This window comes from Prionailurus viverrinus, chromosome B1 (assembly GCF_022837055.1).
Source record: "Prionailurus viverrinus isolate Anna chromosome B1, UM_Priviv_1.0, whole genome shotgun sequence".
NCBI classification, from domain to species: Eukaryota; Metazoa; Chordata; class Mammalia; order Carnivora; family Felidae; genus Prionailurus; species Prionailurus viverrinus.
Genome location: NC_062564.1, coordinates 85,385,244 through 85,405,812, shown reverse-complemented (window position 1 = coordinate 85,405,812; position 20,569 = coordinate 85,385,244). Strand labels below are relative to the sequence as shown.

At 42.0% G+C, this 20,569-nt stretch overlaps 1 protein-coding gene across 1 annotated transcript in view; it reads right to left on the bottom strand.

Annotated features, from left to right (window-relative positions):
* Nucleotides 1-646, bottom strand: part of RNF150 (ring finger protein 150) — a 259,684-nt gene extending 259,038 nt beyond the window's left edge. Inside the window, exon 1 of the mRNA XM_047857015.1 lies at nt 149-646. Within this exon, the coding sequence (XP_047712971.1) occupies nt 149-632 (484 nt within the window). The 5' untranslated portion in view covers nt 633-646. The remainder of the gene's footprint in view (nt 1-148) is intronic.
* Between the last annotated feature and the right edge of the window lie 19,923 nt (nt 647-20,569).

Sequence of the window (20,569 nt, the reverse complement as noted above, 5' to 3'; positions counted from 1 at the left end):
TAGGTCCAGGGAACAGAGACGCGTCTTCCGCGCAGACCTCCCAGAAAGGAGCTAGAAGGCGGGCGCTGGATCCTTCTCGGCGCCTCCAGCCCCTGGGGCTCCCCTCCCCCCCGCCCGCGTCCGCCGCGCACCCGCCCGGGCCACTTACCTGAATGGGACATGGTGATGGTCTCGTTGGTGTTGGATCCCACGTTAAAGATGACCACCGCGGAGGCGTTCTGCAGGAAGGCGTTCCGGATCTTATCCTTGTACGTGCAGTTGCCCTTGGGGATGAGGGCTATCCAGTTCTTGCCGTGGGCCGGGGCGGCGAACTTGGTGTTGGGGTCGCAGGCGAGGCGGTCGTGGGCCGAGCTAGCCATGACCACCTCCCCGCGCGCGTCCTGCTTGGGCGAGTGCTCCCCGTAGCGCCCGCACTCAGTCTTCTCGGTGTGCAGCTCGGTGCCGCCGCCGCCCGCCACTCCGGGCCCGGGGTCCGGCGCGGGCTCCGCGTAGGTGATGTTCACGAAGGCGGTGTACCATTCCTCCTTCTCAGCCACGGTAAAGTCCAGGCAGAGCAGATGCACGAAACAAAAGGAAAGCAGCCATGTTGAGAGAGCCAGACTGCGGCACGCTTGGATGAGAGACATTGCCATCTTTATCCGCCGGGGTCCCCTCCCCGCCCCCCGCGCCCTCCCCCCGCCCCGTCCCTCCTCCCCGGCCCCGGCCAAAGCCGGGCCGGCGGCCTCTCCTCCTCCTCCGCCTGCTCACTCCCGGGCCCGCGGGCCCGCGGCCGGGACGCGCAGCCGCCGCGGGGGCCGGATTCCGAGCGCGGGGATGGCGCCGGCCCCTTCCCCTTTCAGCTGGAGCTTGGCGGTAGCATTTCGCTTCACGGGTGCTGGAGGGGCGCGGGTGGAGGAGGCGCTTGGGCTTGCGGAGGAGTCCAGCTGCCGAGTGTCCAGCTCCTTGGCCCGGCTTCTGCTTCTCTCATAGGGGTGGCAGGGGCCCCAAGAGCGTGCGGGGAGGCGGCTCCGCGCGCTCCGGCCCCGGCGGGGGCGGGCGCGGCTCCTCAAAGCCCGGGGTGCTGCCGAGGGTGTCCCGGCCGCCGCCGCTGAGCGCTCGGGCGAGCGGATCCCGCTGCCGGCTCGGCGGTCGCTTTCTGCCGCGTGCCGGGTCCCTCGAGCTGTGGGCGCTGCGCTCCTCGCTCCGCCGGGTGGCCACACCGGGGACACACTTGCCGGTGGAGGGGAACCTGGGGGCAGTAGGAGAGAGGACAGAGGGGAGAACGCGGTCTGTGTGTGTGTCTGTATATGTTTGTGTGTGTGTATAATGTGTGCGTGCAAGGAGGAGCTTAGTGTGATGTCAAAGATTCTGGGCTCCGCTTGCCACGCTCCCTCGGTCTCTCTTGATGGGCAGCAGCGACCCCTGCCGGGTCTCAAATTCAACGCGATCTTTGATTTGGTCCAGGTGGAGAGGCAAAGGGGGAAGCGACCCCTTGACGTTTGAGTACAGGAACGACTTCCTGCGCGTTAAGTATAGCCAAAGAAGGTGCCTCTCGTAAACAGCCTTAGCGTTTGCAGGAAGAGCCGAAGTGAGTTCCCTAATTATCCATCCTAGGTCCAAAGGGTAGGGCAAGTTGGTAGCTAGGACTTAACATCACACCGGGGCTATCTTAGGGCCGTGACTACCAAATAGAAGTGTGTATCAGCATCACGTGGGGCCTGTTGAAACGGAGACTGATGGGCCCTGCCACGGAATTTTCGATTCACTAAATCTGGGTTAGGGCTCCAGAATACACCTTTCTAACAAGTTGCCGGGGGAGGCCAATGCTGCTGGTCAAGGGACCACTCTATTAGAGGGAGTAAAGGCAAGTGTTTCTTTCCTCCCATCTGGAAGCAAACAGGTGACACGCTTTCTTATAGAACGGGTGTTTTCTGTATAAGAAACTGGGTGAGCTATTTCTCCACCCAGTGGTTATTTGGGTTGTCGTGACTGGTAGCAGAGGACTAACAAAATCAGCAGGCAAAGAAGGTTTCTTTGGGTTATTAATATTTATGGTGTGTTCTCCAGGTATATGTAGAGATCACAACTAGTCAGGGGAGACCACAGCCCCTTTAGAAGAATGTTCTCAAAACTGACACAGCACAGACCCTTATTTCAGTGTTCGGATGGTTGTTCTACTTCAACAGTTTCCTTGACTTGAGGTACCTGCCTTAGAAAACTACATAATGTATGTTATGGTTCTCAGTCACTCGCATTAAACGTCCCACCTGGAGTTCTTTCAGAGAACTCAGGACTCGGTGATAAAAACCAACCTCCACCTTTTCCGTAAGACCTTAGCATGTTTACAGCTTTCTGTTAATAACAGTCCCCCAGCACAACTTCTCTTTTCCCAGAAGCAGTACAAACAGCTGGTGGCTGTTTGGGAGAGCAAGGAGCCCCAGCTATACCAAATTAGAAGCAGGCACAAGAAGATCTACTTAGACGAATTTGTCTCTATGGTATTTGATGTGCTGGTTTTGTGTGTTTTCCTGACTTGCTCATTTTAGAAAATAGGATTCTAGGCAATTGGGACAGTGCTTTTTATAGTACCTAATGCCAAGGAGGCAGGCATGGAGATTGCCTGGTTGTTGGTCCCTGAACCACCAGAGATCTGAGGGAACAGTCCATTGGCTGAAAACTCCCAGCTAGTTTCTGTACAGATGCCTTAGCAAACCAAGGTGGTTCCCCAAACCTTTTCATCTCATAGCAGTTTTTCTCCAGCCACAACACTTGGAGAATCTGTATCATTAAGAATGCATGACTACGGCTTATCCTTTCTTTCTCTTAGAAAAGTTAGAACCTGAAGAGATGACAGGGTCAAGGAGGCAGCATCCTGGCTGGGAAATTGATTAATTACAGGAGCAGTGGGCAAATAAGTAAAATATTGAATATAATGGGAGACAGGTTTCTTAGTGTTGGAAAAAATTTTACAAATCTGTAAAGAAAGGAAACTCTGAAGGACCCTGAGGCATTGGATTAGATTAAAAGTAGGCATGAAATCACACATGTATACACCATAGCTCTCTTCATTCAGAGGCCAGAAGCAATGGTTACATCAAGTGGCCAACAGATCTTGGTTTCATCCAGTAAAAGGAACCAGGGATTGAGCTGGGAAAGTCCAAAGTAAGTCTGGAACTCTTATAGGGCAGTGCTCAAAGCATGATGGGAACATGCCAAAAGGACATATGAGCCAGCTGGATGGAGCTCCCACTGGCCAAATCTGGGACAATTTGAGTGTCAAAATAAAGAATGATAGTAACTGATTATAACCTGTTGGATAAAACAGGAATCTATGAATCTGTGTTAATATAAATTAATAAATATTGATAGAATAAATAAATATAGGGGGAGAAGAGACAGCTCTTCCTTATGGCTGAATTCGAGCTATTAAGATTGATGAAAATTGAAAGTCACCATTCAGTAGTGTTGATTAATTCAGTCTGGAGTTTGTTTTTTTAATGTTTATTTATTTTTGAGAGACAGAGTCAAAGTGCGAGTAAGGGAGGGGCAGAGAAAGAGGGAGACACAGAATCTGAAGCAGGCTCCAGGCTCTGAGCTGTCAGCACAGAGCCAGACGCAGAGTTCCAACTCACGAACCATGAGATCATGACCTGAGCCAAAACCGGGTGCTTAACTGACTGAGCCACCCAAGTCTAGAGTCTTCAATGGATGCTCAGAGTGGTGGGTGGATGTTTGACGGACAGCAGGATGTTAGCCTAGTCCTGAAGTATCTTCTGAAAAAATATGGATTGATTACAAGGGGGAAATCATGAATTTTTTGAAGGGAACCCTGGAAAACACCAGATTGACCAGGTGAACAAAATGAGCATCACCAGTAGTGGAATGAGTTACACCACGTGGCTCCCATGTGCTGTGCTGAAAAGAGCACAGCATCATTTCTGTCACATGTCCTGCCAACAGCATATGGCCTGTATCTGAACGTGGGCAAACACTGGGTGGACCCAGGCTGAGAGGCATCCTATAAGGGGAAATGTCTGCATTCTTTAAAACTCTTGAACTTATGAGAGACAGAAAGAAGAACTAATCGATCCAAATTGAAAGAGACTCAAGAGACATGACAACTAAATGCAACAAATGATCCTGGATTGGCTCCTGGACCATAAAGGAAAAAGAAACTGTTGGGCAAAAATTGAATGAGACCTGTGGGTGGATGGTAGTGTCTTATCAATGCTGATTACCCGATTTGGATGAGTATATTATAGCTTGGAGAAGAAGGTCCTTGTAGGAGCACATGTACTGTGAAGTATTTAATAGTGATGAGGCATTCTGTCTGCAACTTGCTCTTACAAGGTTCAAAAAAAACAAACAAAAAAAACCCACCAAAAAGTAATGATAATCTGTCTATAAGATCTTGGTTTCCACAGCCGCTATTGTAGAGAAGCTAGAACCCAATTAATGATAAAATAAAAAGTCAAAAGTCCACTTTTTTAGGGGGAGTAATCAGTTTCCAGCTTTGTGCTAAGGTTTCTCCTCCTGCACAGCCCTTCCTTCCTTCCAGAAGCATTACTTGACACACTGAGCTGGGAGTACACTAGGAAATAAAGCAAGTAAGTTTTTTGCTTTTGTTTATTCTGGGATGGAAGAAACAAATTCTTTCAATTTTAGGTTATGGCAGGTAGTAACAAATGCTATAGAAAAAATGGCAGCAGTGAGAAAGGGTGACCTGTTTTATATAAGGTGCTATTTTACATCAGGATCAGCTGCTGTGATGCCATGACCTTTGAACAGAATCCTCAAAGTAAGGAATCCATGTATTTATTTGGGAGACTGGTTGTACCAGGAAGAAGGAAGCACGAATACAAGGGCCTTGAGGCCAGATTGTATTTGCTGTGCTTGAAGAAGACCAAGGAGACCACCGAGGTTGGAGATGAGTAAGAGAAAGAGAAAAGGAGATGAGGCCAGAGAGATGGGTGCCCCTCATACGGGGCCTTGTAGTCCAGGGTAAGAACACTTTGGATTTTATTCTGAATAGGAGGAAAAATCTTTGGCGAAGTTTGAGCATGGAAATGGCATAGTCTGACATGTTTTAAAAGGTTCATTCTGGCTGTGTTGGTGCAAGTATGGCACACTATAATAGTAATTCAGAAAGCAGGGGATAGTGACTTGTGCCACAAAGGTGGCAATGAACAAGGTGAGAAGTGATCCTCAATATATTGTGAAGACGGAACAAACAGTATTCACTGGTGCATTTGAAATGTGGTATGAAAAAAAAGATAATTTCAGAAGGTCTCTAGAGTTTGGAGCCAAATAAACTGGCAGAATGGAGTTGTCTTCTTCTAAGATGAGAAAAGTTGTCAGAGGAGCTGGTTGAGGTCAGAATCAAGAGTGTTGAATAGGTTAGGTTCAAGGTGCCTAGAGATACCCAAATGGCAATTTCATATAATTTGCTTCAGCATAGAATCCCTGGAGGAAGATTGCTGGATCAAAGCACAGGAACAGTTTTTAAGTTATTGACGCATGCAGGATGGCTAAATTCCGATTCCAAAGATTGGCCTCTCTTCATATACTGTGTCCTAGAGTAAACTGAGCTCCCTAAAATAGTTTTTGAAATATCACCAGAAGGCAGTTTAGCAGTGAGTCCCAGCCTAAAGGGGGACTCTTTCCTCCAGCCAAGCAGCCCAGGCCAAATAGAATTTATAAGTTTCTCCAGGGTGGAGGTAGGTCTGACTTAAATGCATGAAACATGTATGTGTCTGAGTCAGAAACAAAGAGTAGCCCCAGCAGAGAATGGCAGTGCCCCATTTCTCCAAATGTTAGCAAATAGGACTTTCCTTACAGAGCATTCAGCCTTGACACTGCTTTTGCATCTTGCCATTAATGTGCACTGTGTGTTCAAAAGAAATTCTACCATAGACTTAAAAAAAAATTTTATGTTTATTTATTTTTGAGTTAGACAGAGTGAAAATTGGTGGGGGGGGAGAGAAAGAGGAAGACAGAATCCAAAGCAGGCTTCGGGCTCTGAGCTGTCAGCACAGAGCCCGCCACAGGACTTGAACTCATGGACCATGAGATCATGACCTGAGCTGAAGTCAAACGCTTAACTGACTGAGCCACCCAGGTGCCCCTACCATAGACTTTTAAATTTTTTTTTAATTTTTCAAGTAATCTCTACCCCCAACATGGGGCTTGAACTCACAACCCCAAGATTGAGTCACATGCTCTACTGACTGAGCCAGCCAGCCATCCCTCTACTGTAGATACTTATTTTTTATTTTCTTAGTATGTATTTCTTTTTGAAAGAGGGAAAGAGAGTGCCTGCATGAGCGAGGGAGGGGCAGAGAGAGGGAGAGAGGATCCCTAGCAGGCTCCATGCTGTCAGCCCAAAGCCCGATGTGGGGTTTGAACCCAAGAACTGTGAGATCATGACCTGAGCCGAAGTTAAACATTCAACCTACTGAGCTACCCAGGTGCCCCAATCTACCACAGACTTTAAAAAAAACTGAATGCAAAGTTTGAAAATACAGTTCCTCTTACATGTACATATTTTAATAGTTTAATAAAAGTTTAATGTGGAAAAGATTGAATGTACAGGGTTTGAGCTGTATTGTCCTTTTAATTTTACACTGATTATAATTTTAGGAAATTGGTGCCCATTCAATTTCTCAGTATAGGTCCTTTTTTCACAGTAAGTTCCTAAATAACTATTCCCGTGACTGAAAAGGAGGAAAACCCTCCAAAAATATATCCCACAGGAATGTGAAAGGGGAAAAATCCTCAAACTATAATAGGGGATTCACATGCCCTTTTGTGTAAGGGCTGGCATAATTTTTTAAATTGATATTTTATGCAGAAACATCCTGTGTTACTGAGTTTCATATGTTCTGTCCTAAAGATATTTTCCTCTTCTCCATCTTCCATGTTTGTTCAGGGCAATGTGCTGGAGTGGAAGAATGGGAGATTTGATGCCAGGCAAACCAGGATGAGGATCTCAATCCTGCCACATGGGCAATTTTACTGTGCTGAGACACAAATTTCTCTTTGATACTGGAGTGATTACATCTCCTCCAAGACCTGCTAGAAGATTATTTTGTGTGTGTGTGTGTTAATATTTACTTATTTGAGATAGATGGGGAGCAGCAGAGAGAGCAGACAGAGGATCCAATGTGGGCTCTGCACTGACAGCACAGAGCTCAATGTGGGGCTCAAGGTCACAAACTGCAAGACCATGACCTGAGCCGAATTCGGATGCTCAACTGACTGAGCCACCCAGGCAGCCCTGGAAGAAGAGTCTAAAGGGCAATGAATATTGGGCTCATAGAAGAGTGAGAGAGACTCCAGGACAGGTCAAGACAAGAGGAATAAAAGGGGATGAGAATCTAGAAATTTTAATGTCCAGAAAAATTTAAAGAAAGTCAATGTATTCGTTTATGTATATGCAGTCACCTAGCTTGTGTTAGTTCCTGTGCTGGAGGCTAAGAGGAATGCGACAGGGGACACCTTTCAAGGAGTTCAGAATCTAATTTTGGTGACAGACATTATCATCCAAGGGAATTGTGAAGGTATAATGTGGTAATTATTTAAACAGATGTGTAAGAAGAATTCAGTGAGAGGTGAGAGCAAAAAAAAAAAAAAATCTACATAGAAATGAAAACATGCAGGGAGGAATGAACCCGGTTGATTGAGTATCACAGTTAGCAGAGAGAGTTTTACCAAGAACTGGGCTTGTGTGGATGGTCCATGCAGGACGCCCTACTCCTACTCATATTCCAAGCATCTGCTGAAATGTCTGATGATAGTAATCATCAATACATGTATTAAATAATACATAGTAATGAAGAGTTGCAATTTTTGAGCACTTAATATATATATTTAGGCACTATTTCTTTTCTTTTTTTAATTTTTTTAAATTTTTTTTAACGTTTTATTTATTTTTGGGACAGAGAGAGACAGAGCATGAACGGGGGAGGGGCAGAGAGAGAGGGAGACACAGAATCGGAAACAGGCTCCAGGCTCTGAGCCATCAGCCCAGAGCCCGACGCGGGGCTTGAACTCAGGGACCGCGAGATCGTGACCTGAGCTGAAGTCGGACGTTTAACCGACTGAGCCACCCAGGCGCCCCTTCTTTCTTTTTTTTAACTTTAAATTCTAGCTGGTTAACATACACTGAAATATTGGTTTCAGGAGTAGAATCCAGTGATTCATCACTTACATACATTACCCAGTGCTCATACCAACAAGTGCCCTCCTTACTACCCATCATCCATCTAGCCCATCCCCCACCCAGATCCCTCCATCAACCCTCAGTTTGTTCTCTGTTGTTAAGAGTCTCTTATGGTTTGTTTCCCTCCCTCCTCTTTTTCCCCCCTTCCCATGTGTTCATCTGTTTTGTTTCTTTAAAAAAATTGTTTTGTAATGTTTATTTTTGAGAGACAGAGTGCAAGCTGGGAAGGGGCAGAGGGGGAGGGAGACACAGAATCTGAAGGAGGCTCCAGGCTCTGAGCTGTCAGCACAGAGCCCAACGTGGGGTTTGAACTCATGAACCATGAGATCAGGACCTAAGCCAAAGTCAGACGCTTAACCGACTGAACCACCTAGGCGCCCCTCATCTGTTTTGTTTCTTAAATGCCACATGTGAGTGCAATCATATGGTACTTGTGTTTCTCTGACTGACTTATTTCACTTAGCATAATACATTCTAGCTTCATCCATGTTATCGAAAATGGCAAGATTGCATGCTTTTGGTGGCTGAGTAATATTCCTGTGTGTGTGTGTGTGTGTGTGTGTGTGTGTGTGTGTGTGTGTGTACACACCACCTCTTCTTTATCCATCCATCACCTGATGGATATTTGGGCTCTCTCAATAGTTTGTCTGTTGTTAATGCTGCCATAAACATCGGGGTGCATGTAGCCCTTCAAAACTGTATTTTTGTATACTTTCGGTAAATACCTAGTAGTACAATTGCTGGATGATAGGGTAGTCCTGTGTTTAATTTTTTGAGGAACCTCCATACTGTTCTCCAGAGTGGCTGAACCAGTTTGCATCCCCACCAATAGTAGGTGCTATTTATTCTAAGCATTTTACAAAGACTCTTAATTTAATTCTTGCGATGACTCTATGAGGTAGGTATCATCGGTCCCATTACATAAATGGGAGAACAGAAACTCAAAGCAGTGGAGTAACCTGCCTGAGGATATGCAACCAGCAAGTGCAGGAGTGGGGATTTTATTACCAGAAGTCTGACTAGAGACTATGGGCTTAGGAGCTATACTACTGCCCTTGGTTTTGTCTTTGTGTTAGATATTAGCCATCCTGCTCATTAACTTGACTCCATTTTGTAACTCTGCTTCTTTTGCCTCTGGCTAATTTCTTTGTTCACTCCAGCCAGCCTGTGTTCACTTTTACCTCCATCCACAGCCAGCTTACCACCTACTGGTGATGGGCTGTCCTGCTTCTTTGAGACCATGTACTAGCTACACAGGCAAAGCGGGAGAACTTCCAGAATCCAGCAATCCCAGTCACTTCTGATACAAGTGCTGCAGATGGGAACGCAAGGCTATGGAAAAGTTTTTTGGAGAGTGTGCAGGAAACTAACGATACTCATTTCTTTGCTCTTTGTTCCCTTACCAGTTTCTCAAATTTCAGAGCAATAGCAAACTTTGCTAAAAATAACCTTTTTTCTTTTTTGCTCCTTTGAATTATCAGATGAGTTCCTCTTATTTCAGTCTTTGATATAATTCTGACTTTTAATTTGTGCTTCTTTGCCCTTCTCATTAACCAGAACCCTTCCAAACAATTTTATGGCATGAAATTTTTTGAGTGACTAAAGTCAGCCTAGAAAAAATTCACTTGGGACTTGAGCCAAAACCAACAGAAAACTTTTTCACCACAATACATCTGTTTCTTTTTTTCTTTTTCGTATTATTTTTTCATATGGTTATTAATTTTTTTCCAAGTGATTATGTTTCATTGGGGACATTTTCCAAAACTGGCTTCATTTCTATTCCTGTGCTTTTAAAGATCATCTCACCCTCTTTCACCAGAAGGCTGGATGGGAGAGGATGTATCTACAGGACAAGAAAGACATTCAGAACATTGCATGCTGACCGACCGTGACTGCTGTTAGACACAAGCAGCTTTCAATGATACTTTGTCAGAATTATTGAAGGGGAAAGAATCCAGGCCTTTTCCTGCCCTTTCTATTTGGCTGTTTGGAGGGATGTTTTTATAAATAGTTTCCCTTTTCTGATGAAGCCTATTGCCACTGGGTGGGTGAACAGCAACCGGCACAATTGAGGGAGACAGACTTAGGCCTGAAGGGCACTGGTGTCAGGCCTTAATCCCAGCTCGGTGCCTAATTTGCTATTTAGGTCAAGTCTGCCAGACGACTAATCACTCATTTGGGCATACTTTCCTCTTGATACTAATTCCTAAACACCCATTGAGCTGTAGTAATAGAGACCCCTCCCAAGACGACAGCATTCATGTATTTCCACTGACTGATTCTTCTGCCACAAAGTGAGGACACCAAAAAGGAACAAGGGATAGAAAATAACGTTTGTGTATTTTCCCTCAGAAGCGGGCCCTCTGCCTGTTGTCATGTATGTTATCCAGGCTGAGTTCTTGCCACAGTGCTACCAGTGACTAACGTGACAGCTGAGACAATCCCTTCAGAGTCCCTTTTCTATAAAAAGAGGGTGTCAGAACTGATGATTTCTAGAGGCCTTTCCAACTCTCCCTTTCTGTGGATTTAATGATTCTCTTAATCAGGTTGCATACGACTGTGTATTTCCTTTCCTGTTATTGTTGCTGTTTAGACTTGACTCTATTAGGGTCTCCAAATGGATCCCAAGAACTTACTTGGAATTTCTAGCTACTCAGTGCTCTTGACAAAAGAAGAGGCCTTCTGTCTTTGGAAATGATTTCCTCTTTGCGTATGGTGGGAATGAAACTTCGAGGAAGGTGACACCAGCATGGCCAGCCAGTTCATCCAGTTACATCATGGAGAGCACTGGGGTGACGGGAGTCAAGGAGAGTTCCCACTCACGTCTACTATTACCATTTATTATCAGAGATGTCACTACTGAGCTGATTATATGTAGGATTTAAGGCCCACATTGGCCCTTCCCAGAAATGCTACCATGTTTCTCTATCAGTTCACTTTCCACTCCTCTTTAAATATTTTAGTTTCTTATTCTTAGCGTACAATCCCACCACAGATTTGAATGAGAAAAAGGAAGACCTAAAAATTTCTCATCTTTCCCCCATCTGATCAAAAAACAATCTACTTTTACCCCCATTTTATCATTCACTGCTGTTTAAATGCAGAAAACACCCTCCAGCCTATCAAGGCCAACTCTTTTGCTCATAATCTTATTCCCTCTTGCCTTCTCTGGGACTTGGCTTTCAGAATTATCCCCTTCCTCTCCCACATTATTAATCAATTCATTTTAACTGGAGTATAAGCACATAAACATGCTCAAATATCACCTAAAACACTTTCCTACTGGGGCGCCTGGGTGACTCAGTCGGTTGAGCATCCAACTCTTCGTTTTGGCTCAGGTCATGATCCCAAGGTTGAGGGATCGAGCCCCAAGTCGGGCTATGTGCTGAGTGTGGAGCCTGCTTAAGATTCTCTCTCTCTCTCTCTCTCTCTCTCTCTCTCTCTCTCTGTCCTCTCCCTTGCTGACACACTCACTCTCTCTCTCTCTCTCTTTCTCTCAAAAAAAAAAAAAAAAAATGAAAGCAAAAAACTTTTCCTACTCCCCCAGCTACTACCTCATTTCCTCTCTCTTTTCATAGCAGAGCTTTTCAGAAGCAATGGCAATAGTAACTGTCACCCCATTCCATCCTCTACCCACTCTATTCTGTCTTCTGCTTAGCCACTCACGGAAAAGTCTCTGGTCTCCAAAGACACCGTTTTGCCAAATCCAATGGAAACATTTCTGTCCTCACCTTATGTAACCTCAGCAACACTTGCCATGGTCAACCACAGCCTTCTGCTTGGGACACTCTTCTCTTTTAATTTCCTCAGTACTATTTGGCTTCTCAGTTCAATATGTAAATGTTGGGGGACCCTAGGACTCTGCACCTAAGAGTCAAATGTTGCTGTGGCCCCTTTTCTTCATTTTGTACTCTATTTAGGAAAACTATTTCCTTCCATTTTGTAGGTATCTCACTTTTGATCTGACGACGCCTGAATCTATTTTCTTGGAACCCCCAAACACACGTATCCTGTTGCCTCATTTACATGTCCATACTGATAATTTATGGATATCACAAAAGTAAAGTCAAACTCTGAGCTCCTAATTCTTCCCAGTCTTATGATCATTATATGGCAAACGGCACCATCACCCACTTAGGTACTCAAGCCAAGAGTTGTTCTTAATTCCTCTATTTTCCTCACCCCACCCATTTATGTAATTCATCGGGCAGTTCTGTTAATTCAGTCTTCAAAATAAGTCTCAAGCCTACCCTCTCCTCTCCATGTCCCCTGTTGCCGCCTTAGTTCAGTCCTACCAGCCCTTTTCATCAAGATGAATACCGTAGTCTCCCAACCAGAATAAGGGCTTCCCTCCTCCACGGACTCAACACAGCAGTTAAGGTGAATTTAAAATATAAATGTGATTGGGTCTGTCACCACTACCTCATTAAATGAGTTTATGGCTTTTGTGATCTGTCCCTGCTTTTCCTGAGGCTGATACCTTCCCCTTAATCACCTCAGCCATAGTGCTTTCTTTTGGATCCTCAAATGTGGCAAGCTTCAGTCCCTTTCTCCTCAGGGCTTTTGCACGTTATTCCTCTATCTAGAATGCTCTTTCCCTATCCATTCACAGGGCTAATGCTTCTGTCTTTAATTTTAAATTCCACCTTCTCAGAGATACTTCCCCTGAATACCCTCCCTAGGAGGGGGTGGGACCCTTCAATTATTATCTTTCCCATCTCTTGGCTGGGGTGGGGGTGGGGGCACAAAGCATGTGGGGAGAAGCAAAATCTTCACCATATTGGATATATGGGGCTTATTCTTTTGTTAAGAATTATAACCACCATTTGACTGGATAAGATTTTGTGATCTGTAATCTGACATGAATTTGCTCAAAAGCCATTATTCCAAAACATAATTGGGATCCTCACAGTATGTATCTGACCAGCCTTCCCAATCCACTTCCCGGCAGCTATGCCACATTGATAAAGCTTGTATTTTGTTGAAGTATTCTACAATTAGCAATTATCATACTCTATACAGTTGTTTTGGATTCTAGTTCTTAATGATTCTTTGTTTTTGAGAATCCCAGTCCAGTTACTTAGGGATGAACGTGAATTTTATGTAGAAGATTGACTTCATAATAGACTATGTGGCTATTGTGCTGAATTTTGTAGTTGATGTTTACTAATGCTTTTAGGGGCACAAATATGTCTAGGCACCAGAAAATTTCTGATAGAGATGATTCTTTTGTGAAAAAAAGATAAGGATGGGACAATTACATATACATTTTTTCATAAAAGAATATGTAGAAAAGGCATACTTAATTACTTTGGACAATATTTTCTATACAGCTATATGGTTCTTTCCTAAATACTAGAAATAAATGGCATGAAAGCAGAGAGCTTATCTATATTTCTATGTTTAGAAAGGACTGACACTTAGTAAATAGATTCTCAATAAATATGTGTAAGAAGAAAGAAGGAAGGAAGGAAGGAAGGAAGAAAGGAAGGAAGGAAGGAAAGGAAAGAAGAAGGAAGGGACAAGCTAATTAATCAAGGTACCACCAGTAAGAAAAACATGCTGCTTCAGCTAAGCATTAAATGTGATAGTATAGTATTTATAGGTATAGATATTAGGATAGAACAATATATGTTCTGGCTTGAACTTTAAAAATGGAAATTTCTGTAAGGTCTAGATTGAAAGACAATCCTAGCCATTTAAGACACTTATTTCACATTTGCATTGTGCTTATTCCAGAAAACAATTGGTATAGATTTATAAAATCAAATGTAGTAGAAATTAGGCCAATTAAAAGAGAAAACTAAATCAATTAAAAAGAGTATAAAGATAAATGTGACCAGCACAAGAATGTTTTAATCACTGTTCTTGAGTGCTAAGTTTGGTCAAAATTTCCTAATAGGGTGTAGAAGGAAACATTGGATTAAGTAGTTTTTTGTTTGACAAAAGAATAAAGACAATTTGTCCTAAAAGATATATTTTTTCTTTATAACTGATTTAAATATAATCACTTTCACTGTATTATTGTAGGATAATAATAATGTCTCTATATTTTTTTTGCAAAATACACAGTCATGTTCAAATGGACATTTCAACAGTGACCCTTTATAAAACTCAAATGAAGGCATACAATGGAGACATTACTATAGAGCATATAAAAAGGAAATAATAAAAATATTTGCAAAATAGAAAGGCTCAAATTCTCAAAAGTGCATAGCAAACACGAAGTAAATACTGTTACCACTATAACTTATTACTACTTCTGCTATTACAGCAGCTTATGAAGCATTAAATGAGGATCCCAAACATGTAATGCACTATAGTGAGGATCATTCCTGTGCTATTTAAGCAAATAGTTGGCAAGGATCACTACTAGATAGAAAATAAAAATACATGCTCATATACATATACATATTCATATACATGTTTTGTCTATATTTAACTTTCTTGCCAACTATAGGAGTGGTCTTGGGGATTTGTTTTTAAAGGTTTTTTTTTTTTTTTTTTTTTTTGGAGCAAGAGAGATCATGAGTGGGGTAGAGGTAGAGAGAGAGAATTCCAAGGAGGCTCTGCTCTGTAAACACAAAGCCAGACGGGGGGCTCAAACTCACAAACCATGAGATGACCTGAGCTGAGACCAAGAGTCAGATGCTTAACCGACTGAGCCACCCAGGTGCCTCACTCTTAAATTTTAATTCTCAGTTCACATCCTCAGATTTATTGGTGATGATAGTTGCAGGAAAGAGAACATTCAAATCATTTAGGTCCAGATCTCAAACTTTGGAATAAACCATTATTGTCAACCCTGGCTACATGCTGGAATCACCTAGGAAGGTTCTTTGTTTTGTTTTTCTTTTTGTATAATAGCTGCAGAGATTTGGATTCAGTTGACCTGAGTTAGGGCTCTGATGATGGTAATTTTAAAAGCAATCCAGGTTGGGGCGCCTGGGTGGCTCAGTCGGTTGGGCATCCGACTTCGGCTCAGGTCACGATCTCGCGGTCCATGAATTCCAGCCCCGCGTCAGGCTCTGTGCTGACAGCTCAGAGCCTGCAGCCTGTTTCAGATTCTGTGTCTCCCTCTCTCTCTGACCCTCCCCCACATGCTCTGTCTCTCTCTGTCTCTCTGTGTCAAAAATAAATGTTAAAAAAAAATAAAGTAAAAGCAATCCAGGCTGAGAACCATGGATAATTTGGATAATTAAGAAAGAAAAGAAAAGAAAAGAAAAGAAAAGAAAAGAAAAGAAAAGAAAAGAAAAGATTTTAAAACAATAATAATGGGTAATAACTGTTATACCTCAACTCCCACAATTGTCAGTGTTCATAATTAGCTAAATAATTTCCTGAACTTTACCGAAATTAGGTGTGTTATATAAGTTTTAAATGGCAGCTAAAACTGTATAGAATTTAAATAGTTTACAAAATACTGTTAAGGTGACAAAAAGAAAATAAACACTGGTCTATAAATAAATAAATACAAATTGAGTTAGAAATATTTTCATTTAAAATAAATAAGATGAAACTAATAAAAACATGCAAAGTGTAAAATATTATGAAGACTGGCTTAATATGAGGCAGGCAATAAAGAAACATAAAGCTATTATAAAGACAATTTTAAGAAACTCAACAGGCTGTATAACTAAAATATACACAGATCATTTCCAATTAATAGGAGTGAGTGAGTGAGTGTGTGTGTGTGTTCTTGTGAATAGTATAGTTGACCATTTATCACACAGGAACTTCTGTGGGCTGGCCAGTGATTTACTGTGTATTTCAACTCTTGCTGTATTTGGCATGGCTACACTAAATTGAATAATCTCTAAAACCAGGTATTCCAAAAAGAAAGAGAAAAATCTCATTATCTGGTGTATAGACAAAAAAGGAAAGACAAATCATGTCATCTATTTACCCAAAATAGAAGTCTCTTGGGTGCCTTTGTGGCTCAGTTGTTAAGCATCTGACTTTGGCTCAGGTCGTGATCTCAAGTTCATGAGTTTCAGTCCCACATCAGATGAGCTCGAATCCTGCTTTGAGTAAAAACATGAGCCCCTCTGCCTGTGAGCCTAGCTTCTCTTTCTCTTTCTCCTTCTCTCTCTCTCTCTCTCCCCCTTGCTCACTTGCACCCTCTCTCTCAAAAAAAAAAAAAAAAAGTCTCTCATGGGTCAAGGCCTATATGGAAAAATGTATGTTATGGAAGATCCAATGCTCAGGTTCTACCATGGTTCAGGTTCCCAACTTTTAGATCTTGTGAAGATTTGAGGAGTCCGATTGTCAGGATATCGCTGTGTCAGGACAGATGAACAGCAACCATCAGCTGCCTCAGTGTGTCAGACATTTTCAGTGCCCTGTTGCCTCCCACCTATAGCCTCTTGCTGGTCCCTTTTCCTGATACATTGGAGAGGAGAACTTAATTTCACTGATTAAATCTCTCTAGGACTCAGGAAGAGGAGATATGATCTAACCAACAATTGAATTTACTATTTTATATTACTGAGGGACATGCGTTTAATGGGTCAGAGACAGAGTTGGTCCACTGGACTGAGTCAAAGCAATTTAAATTCACATCACACTGTGGATCTAAATAATAGAGACTTTGACCCTGGGGAGGAAAAACATCTGCAGGTGAAACATTCCTTGTAGAGACTGAAACCTTCTCCAACACTTTTTATCCCACCTCAATTATTATATGATTACAAATAATAATAATAATAATAATAATAAAAATAAATAATAATTGTTTGCTTAATTTAAAAATTGTTCACCACATCATTCAGAGAATTTTAATTTCGTTGTTTAGGAAAAGGAGTCAGCATGTATGATCATATAATACAAATTAACTATCCTTAAAGTATATGTTAGCCCATCTTCTCATTTTTGAATGAAAATGGAAGTCCCTAGGAAGTCCCTAGGAATGATATACGAAAACTGTAATTACCAGTGATATGGCTCACAGAAAAACTTGTTGAGGATGTAATTCAAAGGTAAAAAAAAAAAAAATCAACATTTGGAATGAGACTGTACACGGCTCCCTACACAAAGTTGCCATTGAATATTAGCCAAAATCTGGAACACTCTTAGATAGGAAACCTACCAAATAGCTCTGCTGGTGCCCATCTTATAAGTCCTATATCTCACACAAGACAAGTTTATTATCTGCACCTAGAGAACAGTACAATCTGTTAGAGGTTTAAGGAATCGATAAAAAACAGTCTTTCCACTCAAGATTAAAACAAATTGAGAAGTAGACTAGGATCCAGACAGGTGGAGGCAGTATCTTAGCTTTATTACTGGTAAAAAAACAAAAAAACAAAACTCTTTGGAGAATGTGACTGTATTTGTTATGATAAGTAATGCTGTTTTGTTAAAAAACCAACCCCAACATCTTAGTAGCTTAATACAACAAAAGTTTATTTCTTGCTCATGTGAAATCCATTAAGGATGTTCCTGTTTGGTAGGTGCCCATCAATATGGTTGGTCATTCAGTGATCTTCCATAATGTGACTCCATCATCCTTTAGGGTTTTGGAACATTCTCCTGAAGTCTCTACTTCCGGTCAATAGGCTGGAAAGAGAGACTGTGAAAGACTACACAGGAGGTTTATATGAGCCAGTAGTGGAAGTGGCTCACATCAGTTCAGCTCACATTTGGTTGCCTCAGCCACGAGGCTTGATCTAACACTAAGGAAGACTGGGAAAGCGAGGAATTCAGTCTAGTTCTATGTCCAAAAGCTAGAGGAAATGGGTTTTGGTGAAAACATAGCAGTCTTGGCCAAAGTAGTGCGATCTCAGCCAAGTGGGCCTGCTAACATCTCCTCCCTGTGGTAAGCCAGCCGATTCACCCCTTAAAGAACAAGAGAACATCCCTGCAGGGTAGACCTTGCCTCACTGAAGCTCACAGCATGGCTGAGGGAGACACGCAGACCACACCCTCTCTGTAGGCAGGCAGATTCCAAAGAGTGGAGAGGAAAGGGTTAATGGAACATTACTAATTTTTTCTTCCAATCTCATCAGTCAGAGACAGGGAGAAGAGAGACTCAAGGAATGCTGCTCCGGAAAAATCATGCCCCTTGGAAATAGCTTTTATTCTACCCTGGCCTCCCTGACACAGCTGCCTGAGTAATCCTGCTAAAACAGAAGACAGGTAGTGTCAGTCCTTTGCTCAAAAGCCTCCAGTGGTGTTCCATCTCACTCAGGGAAGAAGGAAGGTTTTCAGAATGCCCTATGTGGCCCCAGTCAACGTCCCTACATCCCTGTCCCCATGTGCCTTCACATCCTCTTGGTTCACTCCACTGCAGCCACACAGGCCTCCTTGCTGTTCCCTGTGGATGCCTCTCACCTCAGGGTCTCCTCACCGGCTGTTCCCTCTGGAAAGCTGTTCTCCAAGGTATCCAAGTGGCTCACCACCTCACCTTCTCCAGACCTTGTTCAAATCTTTGCTTCCCTGTTCACTTCATTGAAAATGGATACTTCTCCTCTTACATTATCCACTTCCTTTCCTGCTCTTCCCCCTCTCCCATACTGATCTCCATTTAACATAGTATACAGTTGATTTTATTGACTGTCTTTCTCCTCTCCTTCTTACCCTCCCACCACCAGAATTTAAATTTTAAGAGGGCAGGGATTTTCATCTACTTTCTTTACTGTTGTAACTCTAGGACCTGGATTAGTTCCTGGACTATAGTACACACTCAGTAAACAATTCTGGAATGAATGAATGAATGAATGAATGAATGAATGAATCAGGTATATTAAATTAATTTTTGTATTATTTGATTTGCAAATAAGCTTTGGTTTTTTACAGTTGTTAAAGAATTGTAAAAATAGCACAGAAGAAACCCAGTTTTATACTTAAACATATTTAAACAATGTTATGACAAGAGTAACTTAAGTCAACACTTAATTTTTTGAAATACACTATTCTAGGTAGGTTGATAATAATCTGGAAGAATCAGAGAGTTGCTGTAATATTAGAATTAGGAGAAAACTGAAATATTATCTAACCTAACATTTTACCTTAAAACAGAAGACAACAATTCCAGCATTATGGGAGTGGTTTTGTTTGTTTATTTTAAATTTTTCTGTGCCTCCTTGGGTGCCAAATTTTCAGGATTTTGTGGCAGGGGCATGATTTTCTTAATCTTTATAACATTTGTATTTACAAATAATTTGAAATTCCCTGACGAAGGCGACGTGTTGCCATGATAAAATGAAATTCTTCACAGAAAATTCAGAAATGAAAGGCTGTTCTAATGGATTTAACAGATAGATATTGTTGGGAAATATTTAATTCTCGGAAATAAGCATGATGTCAGTCTGCCATGTGTCCTTTTACAAATCTTTGATTTCTGTCCAAAGAAATATGTAGTTTAGTAACAGGGATAAAATTGTCATTTACTCAATTTTAACAATGGCTTTATGCAATTAGTCCGTCTCAAGCAATTTGGGAAATGCTGCTATGAATCATTAGAAATACATGAAGGTTTGAACTGTGAAGTTTTATTAGAGAATTATATTATGCCACAGGGACTCTTCAAGTGGGTAACACAATGTCAAGATGAAAGCCACTTAGGAATTCAGTTCTATTGCCTGTGTCACTGGAGGGTGGGTTGAACACCCACACGGTGAAATTTTGCTAGTTGTATGAAAGGAAAACATGAGAATTCTTTTTTAAAGGTATTAAGTTTTAACATAGCTAAATAATTAGTCTAGGAGGGAATAGTCTGCCCTCTTGAAATAATGAATATGGACTGTCTATTATTTCAGTCTGTGATGACTTTAATATAACACATTGCAAATCACAAAATGTCATCCATTTGTTCTTTTACTATTTAGTTATTTATATGTATCAAAAGAAAGTGAAATTTATTCACAGGAAGCGTTGCCCTCTATTTTGCCGATGTAGATAATGGATCTCACTATAAATTATGTAGTAAGGTCTTCCCAGCACTTCGATTTGCTCTATCCTCATTTTCAGGGCCAATTCTCAGTTTTATTCTGCGCTGTAAGATGTTTGAGATATACTAACCACTTCTGGAGGATTAAAAAAGGGCAATTCAAACTGTATTTTTGTTATTAGGATAAACTTCACTTCATGCTGCACATATATGTAATACCCTGTGATGAGAAGCACTTCAAATTAGCCTGTGAAAACAATTCTAGGCTGTGTTTTTGAATAACCAAAAGCATGTCCCCAGGAATCATTCACAACATCTTAATTATACACTTTGCTTACAGTATGCATAATTATATTCTTCTTTTCCTGTCTTAGGCTGAGAAAGTTTTTCAATTCTTACAAATTCTGGGGGTGTACTGTCATTAAAAATGTCAAAGCACTATCAGGAGAAGTTGGTCAGAGTTAATGCAAGTTATGGGC